At 37.3% G+C, this 10226-nt stretch overlaps 1 protein-coding gene across 1 annotated transcript; it reads right to left on the reverse strand.

The window, feature by feature from the left end:
* Positions 1-1466: 1466 nt before the first annotated feature.
* Positions 1467-9917, reverse strand: LOC111142260 (oxidized low density lipoprotein receptor 1). The gene is made up of 6 exons (XM_022495306.1): positions 9830-9917; positions 7798-7899; positions 5876-6121; positions 2297-2436; positions 1877-1992; positions 1467-1611 (listed from the first exon to the last, which is right to left on the reverse strand). Exons 1-6 carry the CDS (start codon positions 9915-9917, stop codon positions 1467-1469), a joined length of 837 nt encoding a protein of 278 aa, XP_022351014.1.
* Positions 9918-10226: the final 309 nt, after the last annotated feature.

Here is a 10226-nt window from a genome sequence, read left to right on the forward strand (position 1 = left end):
AACAGGTCATTTATCAACAGATTGGGGTATAATCATACAAGGGAGTAATACTCAACATTTAAAAAGAATGAAAAATTGATGCAAGCAACAAGATGAATGAATCCCAAAATGGTTATGCTAAGTGAAAGGAACTAGACCAAAAATAAACAAAAAGGCATGCTGTTTGACTCCATTCATATAAAATGCTACAAAACATAATCTGAAAGCTAGCTGGTGGTTGTCTGAGGAGAAGGCATTGGGGAAGGGGATGATAAAAGCAGGAGGGATGATGGAAATGTTCACTATCTTAATTGTGGCAATGATTTCAAGGGAACATGTTCACACATACGAAGATTATTGTGTAATCAAATATGTTCAGTTTGTTATATGCCTATTAAACATCAATAAACGTGCTAAGCAAAGAAAATATCTCTTGTCTTCCTAGGAATAATACAATTTTTTGTTTTTTTTATAAAGTTGGTGCTGGATTATGTACAGTAAAATGAAAAGGCTTCCTTTAAAAAGGAAAAGAACCTGTGAAGGAAGGTAGCAAGGGAATAAAAACACTGAAAATAGAAGGAATACTTCTGATTCCACCTGTTTCTATTCAGCTATATTTCCATACCTGGCTCAGTTTGTTTTTTAGTTGAGTATCTTCTTATTTTTGTCCTGTGTGTTTCTGCACTAACACAACAGAGTTGAGAAGAGCTCATTTACAAATGGTGTTTGGTTAAGGAAAAATAAAATCTATTATTTTTACCTCAGGCCCCATGTTTCTAACAAAACTATTCTGAAGGATTAAAGAGATTAAGCTGTCCTTTGATAAAGGATGAAAAAAATAATTACAGATTTCGAAACCAATAATGAATTGTGATTAATTCGCTGAAAAGATCATTCAATTTGTAATTACCTCCTGGGACATTGCAAATGCCCCCAAAATGTGATGATGTGGGGGAGGGGGTGTTGTGTGTGCATGTGTGTATCTAGTGGAATCCAGAGAAAGATCACAATTTAAAAGACCAACAAGTGGTAGATTTTAACATTGAGAACCCAAGTTTCTGGATTCCAGCATGGCCTTTTCCCCTTTTCTGTTTCTTCTCGGGCTGTGTTTGCATGCATTTTTCCATGCACCCACCAGGTGGGCAAGTTCTCCATGTTCCATCTTCTATGTGGTTTAAGAAGGTGAGGGGAAGATGGTACTGAGGTAGAGGATTGAAGAGGAGTAAGAGTTTAAAATTTAAAAAAAAAAGGGAAGGCAGGGAGACTTGGGACAAGCTAGGTGAGAAACACAGAAAGAGAGAAAGATGGAATTAAAATTTCTGATATCAAAGTGCTAGGCAGCCGAAAGCCCAGTCTCTGCTAAGGAGTTCTGCCGTCAGCTAATAACAAGCAGTTCTCGGGCCTCTCATAGTTGGCACCTCATTAATCGAAGAACAACTTAAATTCCAGAAGAGAATTCTCCTTTTCTTCTTCCAGAGTCTTTGAATTCACTGTGGTCTCAATAGATTCGCCTTCTTCTGACATATACTGAATGCCGTTAAAATGCAGTTGTCGGCAAAAACAGCTCCTCTTTGTAGATAGGCACAACTGCCTGAAGGATAGATCTGGGAAACAGGACCGTGGAGTCTGAACCTGCAGATGGGGGGGGGGGGGTAAATTTACTGCCACCTTGTGTCAGAAATTTAGCCTTGTCTTAAAGCTTCAGATCAGTAATGAATGTGGGAAGATAAACTGGAGAGAATGTCTGAATGGCTAAATGGACAAGTCCTTGTCTGACAGAGGTGGAGAAGGAGATGTTCCTGAATTTCCCCCAAGCTTCTCCCTGACAAGAAGAGGACATTATGTGGAATGTGGAAGCGACGTCACTAACACGTTCAGCAAAAAATAGGAAACTTACAAGTGGGGCGTCAAAGGAGAGCCGTCCTCCCAGAGCCATGAGCTGCTGGGTTTCCTCAGAGACAACCCCATCCAGAACGGAAAATTGGAATGGGCACTCGCTTGCCGGATGAATTCCTGTGGGGAGGAATGTTTATCTAAAGTGATGATAAAGTCAGTGTGGTCATTTTACATTAGATTCACAAAACCAAAGAACCAAAAGAGATCTTCGACATCCTTTCCATGGTTTTACAGACCTATTTACTGAAGCCTAGAGATACTATGTAACCTCTCTATCCGAGGTCATGCAGTCATTAGCCAGATGAGGCTAGAAAATAAGTAATTTGATTCTCAAACATGTGCTCCTCTGCTAAGGGCGTAAACCCGATTTATTTCCCTATAATGCACCACTTCAGCCCAACGTACCACCATAAAAACTCACCAAATCATCTGTGCTATTAATTTTCAGCATCTGGGCATCCAAAGACAAGCAGTTCTCCTGGCTTTTTTCCCAATTAAATGGGCCAGAGGAAAATCGGTAACAGTTTTCTTCATGCCAGAGCCAGTCTTGGGGACAAGGACCTAGGAAGTGTAGCATATCTGATCAGTGAGTGATGTCTGAGTAAAAATATTTCTACAATTCTTGAATCAATTTTCCCCTCAGGACTGTCACGTGCAAAGCATCTCTTCTTAATTAGAATTATGGGGGGGCTGGGTGGCTCAGTCCTTAAGCATCTGCCTTTGGCTCAGGTCATGATCCTAGGATCCTGGAATCGAGCCTGGCATTGGGCTTCCTGCTCCATGGGAAGCCTGCTTCTCCCTCTCCCACTCCCCCTGCTTGTTCTCCTTCTCTCTCTGTGTCTCTCTCTGTCAAATAAATAAATAAAATCTTTTAAAAAAATTAGAATTATGTCCAGTCTTCAAAGACTTCAATAGATCCATAGTCTTTATTTCTCTTAAAGTATTCTGATTTAAGTAAATTAAATGAAAAATAAGGCTGTTCCAAAGCAAAATTTGAGCTGAGACGTAACTATAGAATGTGACCTATTTTTTATAATTATGTTTGGAAGAATGGAAGTAAGAGCTCAGGGAATGGATCCATTAATAGTTACACTGCTATTAAGAAGATATGCTCCGGGTACTGAGCTGACTCACTCAGTGAAACGTGCAACTCTTAGTCTTGGTGTGGAGGCCCATACTGGCTGTAGAAGTTAATTAGAAATAAAATCCAGGGTGCCTGGATGGCTCAATAGGTTAAGTGACCAACTCTTGATTTTGGCTCAGGTCATGATCTCAGGGTGGTAGGATAATGCCTCTTGGGCTCTGTGCTCAACACAGTCTGCTTCTGGATTCTCTTTCCCTCTGCCCTTCTCCCCCTCACAAAGTGTGTGCGCTTTCTCTCTTTAAAATAAAAAAAAAAAAAGAAAAGAAAAAGAAAAAGAAAGAAAATCTTTTTAAAAAGATACATTTATGCATTTTAATACTTCAGGTTTTCAAATAATGAATTTATGCTTAAATGTTGTGTTTCCTGTTCCTAGGCATGTGTTGTCCAATACATAGCATATGTGGTATTCAAACTACCTATGTTTCTTTTAATTAAAAAAAAAAAACTTGTTTTAAGTAAACACTACACCCAAGTCCCCAAGGTGGGGCTCAAACTCATATCCCCAAGATTAAGAATCGCATCCTTTATAGACTGAGCCAGCCTAGGGTCCTTTTTTATTTATTTATTTTTTTAAGGAACATAATATCACCATGTTGGCAGTACTTTTCACACATTAACACATTTAATCCTCCTAACAACAGGATGAAATAAATTCCATTCATTTTCTTCATCTGGCAGATAAAGGGGACCATGAACCTTGGCAGGCTTGCTCTCGTATCCACGTGTTTAATCACGACAGGCACTGCCTCTCAAACTTCTGAGTTTGAATCAATTGAGGAAATATCTTTTGGGGCCCTTCAAGATATTTTGATACAGAATCTAGGGGTAAACCTGGAAACCGCCATTTTTAAAAAGCTGCCATAATGATAATGTTGTCAACCAAAGACTGACAGGCACCACTAATTTCTGTCCTGAACATAAAGTCCCTGACTGAAGACTCCACGCCTTTCTAGCTAGACGACCTTCTGCAAACCACTTGTTTGGTAACTTTTCAGAATCTCTCTCTCTCTTCATATCTACACTGTGGACTACAGACTTGTTAGTAAGAAAGATAAAACTTGTCTCAAACTTAAGGAAACCGGTCTGTTTTTTTCCTATGCAGTATTTTATTATTAATATTTTTGAGAAACTTCTCAAAGCTGCTTGATGAAAAGCAGTACTTTATCTGCTATCTCTACTAATTGGCCTTTATCTGACACTGTCAAGGAATGGAACATGTTACCTGGGACATCTACCAGTGAAAAACATATTACTTAATATTTTTGATTGGTTGCCCATGCCTGGAATCTCTGGGAGATGGTTCTGGATGGTCCTGACGTAGATGTAATATCATAAAACTGATAAAAAAATAAATTTTAAAAAAACCTGTTTAACAGCCCCATCGGGGGAATAAATCATTGGTTGGTATGTAGCTATGTCTGTTTATATGAAGATTCCTATCTTTGCTAGATTAGTCTCCCTCCTTTATACCTTCTTAGAGACACCACATTCTTTGGTTTCCTCAATAGCTCTCTCCTTAATAAAGACATTAAATACAGGTTTGATACTTGCTAAAGGTCAGTTTGTCTAAAAATCTCTGCTTCTTTTGGAAATTTAAATAACCCTATAAATATTGAAGGGATTTATTAACTCCAAAACTTTATTTAAAAAAGAAAAACTACAGGGGCGCCTGGGTGGCTCAGTGGGTTAAGCCTCTGCCTTCAGCTCAGGTCATGATCTCAGGGTCCTGGGATCAAGTCCAGCATCCGGCTCTCTGCTTGGCAGGGAGCCTGCTTCCTCCTCTCTCTCTCTCTCTCTCTCTCTCTGCCTGCTTCTCTGCCTACTTGTGATCTCTCTGTCAAAAAAATAAATAAAATCTTTAAAAAGAAAGAAAGAAAGAAAAACTACTTATCATTATTATCACCACTTAACTTCTCTGGCTATCAATTTTTTTCCTCTATAAAATAAAGACCTGGGGTATTTGTGAACTGTTACTATATAATCCGTTTTCAAAGAAATTGCATAGTTCAGACCAAGTGAGATGTGCAAGCAAGAAATTGGAGAAATCTCTGCTTATTAGTGGCAATTAGTTACTAATGCTGAGAATAGGGTACTCATTCATACACTGCCAAGAAAACAATGCATCTTTGAGAATAATTCCATCTCATATCCCTTAAATCTCCCTGTGATGAAAAGCATACACCTGATTTAATCACATGTTGTCCAAGACTAAATGACACAGATAACACTGTAATAACATCAGAGTTCACATCATCATCCCCTTCTTATAGATGCTAGTATTTCTACCTGCCTCCTAGATTCCGAGATTAACTTAATTCTTATATAAACTGACTTCCTGGGCTCTTTATATTTTTTTCTTACCTAAAGTATCTACCCAACACTTCCAAGTCAGCCTACCTCCATTCATTTTATTTAAATTGATTGTTGTATACTTTAAGAAATAGGGTTACAGAATAAAATTAATGTAGACCTTCCCAGAGACAAAGGAGACCCCATAGGGAAAGAAATCAATGATTAAGATATATTGGAAGAGAAAGAAATAAGAATTGATGGCAAAGGGTAAGGGCAGAAGAATTCTTCCAGAAAAATCTCAAATCTAGATTTTAAAAATAAAGAAGAGGTTCTTATGAGAAAATAAAATTTAAATCTGCCAAAAAACTGCACTTAATTAAATCAGGTATCTCAAGAATTTAGCAGAGGGAAGGGTGGGGATGATAAAAATAGAGAAATTCTGGTGTCATACATTATGAATATATGTCGATATGTCAATTTTGTGCCTAGAGACATTTTCAAAACACAGTTAAGTTTAAACAGAGCAGTTTCCACTACTTCTTTTCACCTCTCCATCCCTCATACCTGAAAAGTTTGCTGCTTTCCTCAGAGCCTCTTGGAGATTCAGGTTCTGCTGATGAAGTTCCATCTGTTTTTTGGAATTTTCATCCAGCTTCTGGGTAAGGGTTTCTATCTTTTTTTTGAGTTCCCTTTCTGACTCCTGGGAAGCTTTTTCCGTCTGGCGCTGTGCTAAGATCTGTCCCTCCAGTATCATTTCCTGGTTAGTGAGGTTTGCTTGCTGTTGCTTTAGGCGATCAGACACCTGTAATACTAAATGACAGCTGAAATAAGAACTCCATTACCAATCCTGAATAAAAATCCCTCCACTGGATTTTGAGGAAATCGAAGAATCAAATCAAATAATCCATTTTGACAACGATAAACTGCTGGAAAATTACTCAAAAATTATGGATTTAAAAGTTATTTGATATTCCTGTACTATATTTTTTTTAATGTTAGTAACTGTCACAGGCACATTTGATTAAAACAACAACAACAACAATAACAACGGGATTTTACTTGTTACTGATGGTTCCAGACAAGTTTAAAAGCAATCATAAAATAAAGGTATGTCAATGGCATAAATAAAATGCAGACAATCTGAAATAGATGCCAACCAGACTCAGTGATTAGTAATAGTTGTCATCAATGACTTACTCTATTTGTGTTTTTATTCCTCTGCTAACTCTCTACAACTCCAGACTTCCTAATTTTATTTAAAAACTGTGACACCCCTTTTTTGAGACACCCTCCCACAGAATTATTTTAAGTTGCTATGTCATAACAATTTCAATAATTTTTTGTTTCTTTTTTTTTTTTTCCACAGTACATTTAGGAAGAGTGGGGATGAAATGAAGTTTGTGAAACCCGGCAGGCAACTAATGTTAAGGGTCAAATGTCTCAGTTCTAGAAGCTTGATGGTTGAGTACAAAACAGACCCTTTGGCTTGAAGGCTGGATCTGAGACTGTTTTAAAGTGATTCTTCTCATGGGAAGACTCATCCAATCACCACCACTGAGTCAAGTGCACTTCTCCTAGTTGTTAGGGAAGGCCCTAAGTGTTAACAGATTGAAAAAAATAAATGGTTGGTGACTTTAACCAACAACTGAGAATCAAATAGCACTTCAAAGGCCTTAATCATCTAGATTCTAGATGGACAAAAGAACTCAGATCTACAACCTGAATACACAGGCAGATTATATGATGATCAATATCATTTTCATTCCTTCTTGGCCACTCTCCTTCTTCTTATCACTTCTTTTCCTCTCAACATCCTCTTTTCTAAGTGGCCATATTATAAATTTGAATTACAGTTATTTTAAATGTCTCATTTATTGATAGGGTATTTCTTTGAATTGGTATTTAATCATCTCTATTAAAATTCAATGTAGGGGTGCCTGGATGGCTCAGTAGGTTAAGTAACTGACTCTTGATTTCAGCTCGGTCGTGATCTCAGGGTGGTCAGATCAAGGCCTATGTCAGGCGCTGTGCTCAACATGGAGTCTGCTTGAGATCCTCTCTCTCCTTCTCCCTCTGCTCCTCCCCCCATGGATGCTCTCTCTCTCTCAAGAACAACAAAAACAACAACAACAACAACAAAAACAACCTCAATGTGAACTATATAACATTTCTTTTCCTTTCGGGTCTCTCAGGGGATCTTGTGGCTTAGGAGTTTCAAATTATTTTCTTTTTCATCATTCCAGGATTTAAACAGACTTTGTCCATTAAGTTATAACAACAAAACAGAACAAAACCTACCATTAATAATCTTAAGTCCGTGTCCCAGTCAATTTGAGGGACAAGCACAATGTACTTATTCATGTTCCCACTCATTCTAAAAAGTTAGCCTAAAATGTATCTGAATCGAGTTTGTTTATAGTTATTATGAAACCAATTAATAAACCATGTTTGTAAGTTCTCACTTTTTCCCTCTCTCCAGTACTTACATTGCATTGTCAGTATAATAAGGGTTACCAGTAATCCCAAGCAAAGGATCCCCAGGGTCACAGCCATAGGGCACCACCACCGAGAAGAAGGAAAATGAAGACCTAGAGTGACAGAGGATAGAATCAGAAAGACATAAAAGATGGAAGCAAGTCATCAAACAATTCTTTGGAAACTATACCTTGTACTTTGCATTTCTTACCTTACTAGTCCTCCCAAGGGCTCTGCATATAATTCATTGTCTATACTTACAGATGAAAAATATAGACAGAATTTAATTAATTTGCTCTTGGTCACACAACTGACACAATTTAAGAGCCAGAATTCAGTATCAGATATGTGATATTAAGTATCTGATTCTTAAGCTTACACTTTATCTACTTCTACCATAATGACTAAGAAACTCTCAGTCCAGCTTGGCTGGATCAACTTCATCCAAAGAACAGACAGCCTGGTACTTTTAATAGAGACCATGTCAATGCACACACACACACACACACACACACACACACACACACACCTCATACACAATATGTTTTATAAGTAGTATACCAAAGAAGAATGTCAGACACCAAGAAAATAAGCTTTAGTTAGTTAATCAACAGATCACCTCAAAGAATTTAATTTTGTGTTTTCAAATTTTATTCCACTAAAATTACATCTTAGAACTGAGGTTATTGACTGAAGAAAAGTAGGGATTAAACTTCAATATTCATTTGACTCATTAATGTCATGTCCTATACTTACACCAGCTATGGCTCTTGTTGTTATAAAAGTTCACCATTATTATAGAAACAATAAGTCCTATAGCTCACAGCTCCACCACTACAAAAGCACAGATATTTTGGTTCAATAGGAAAATATTTCATATAATCTATGTGAACTCCTCACCCTGTACAATAAACAAATAGAGTACTGGTAGTGTTATCCTCTACATGCAGATAAGGAAACTAAAGTCTCAACGAATTGTATAAGATGACACTGATGTTAAGATCCAAACAGAGGTCTTTAATCCAACTTTAATTGCTACATAGCTTGGAACGTTTCATCACAAACTTTCTAGTGCAAATGTGTAATGATCTAAATCAATCAATGGTCAAATATATTCACAGAGTCAAAGCCTTTCTGTTAGACTCTAGAGAAGAGACAGAAAAAATAGAAATTTTAACAGGAAGAAACACAGTTCATTCACTGATTTAAAAGTCATTAAGCTCCTGGAGTGTACGTAGCAAGCTGGCAGAAAAGTAGAGAATAGTTGTGTCTCTTGCTTAGAATTCTAGCTTGAGGGTAGATATTTGTGTAAATCTGTCAACCAGTATTTCCCTCTGGTCAATATTCATTCTATACTATAAGTGTATGCCTACCACTCTTGAGTGTAGAAACTCCTGAATTTTTAAAAGCAAATCACAACTTCCACACCTGTGCAGGAAAGGTGCAACCCCCATTTTCTAAAGGACACCCTTTGTCCCATTTCTTCCGTAGGTAGAGACCATTAATCCAACCTGTTCCCATTAGTGATTTTCTGATCAGAAAGCAATTGGATTATTTTCAGTAGGTGACTGATCTAATCAGGTTCTGAGAGATTTAGCTTCATAATTGTAGTGAAATTCGGGCACTCAATATTTACAACATGAAGAATGAATGAACAAACAAACAAATGACTCCTGTTAACTTGGATGTCTGCCTATAAACGCTGATTCAGAGAAATAATGCATGTAAAGTGAATAGCATAGAACCTAACCTATGGTAATGTTTAATAAAATTTATCTGAATCTATATACATCATCACTCATACCAAGTTAGTTCATTCACAGATCATCATCATCATCATCATCGTCATCACCATCACCATCACCATCATCATCATCATTATCACCATTATATCTGAATTGTTTTTCTTTTAAGTAAATGTTATTAATTCTACATTTTTCCATCCTTGGGCATTTCAACTATCTAATCCTATATTCAGTTAATTTACATTTTTGAGCTAATCTTAGAATTCTGTTGCTGTGCTCATTCACCCACCCCTAGTACCTCTAGCTTTCTTTCCGTTTGGCTTCTGATCAGGTTGATCCTTCATAGTCTTGTTCTTGAAGTCATCAAAAGTCATTTCTGAATTCATTCCAAGAATGAGAGAGTGAGGCAGTCAAGGACTTCTGCAAAGTAAAAATTTGGAGTGTTTAAATAGCTACTCCTGCTGGAGTGTTTAAATAGCTACTGCTATCTAATAGAAGAATGACTCAATCATTGGTAGGAGGAAGAAGAGATTTTGCTTCATACGGGGAAGTTGGCTGACGCAAATTCTTGGGTTATGCCTATTGCAGGTGGGGAAAGTGGTGATTCTGCTAGTATTTCAGGATGTTTCACTAGGTAATTTATGAAAAGGAAAACTGTATTTTCTGTGAGCATTAGAGGAGAGGCATTTGTATTC

The sequence above is a fragment of the Enhydra lutris genome, unplaced genomic scaffold (genome assembly GCF_002288905.1).
Source record: "Enhydra lutris kenyoni isolate GAN:26980312 unplaced genomic scaffold, ASM228890v2 scaffoldscaffold7, whole genome shotgun sequence".
In the NCBI taxonomy this organism is placed as follows: domain Eukaryota; kingdom Metazoa; phylum Chordata; class Mammalia; order Carnivora; family Mustelidae; genus Enhydra; species Enhydra lutris.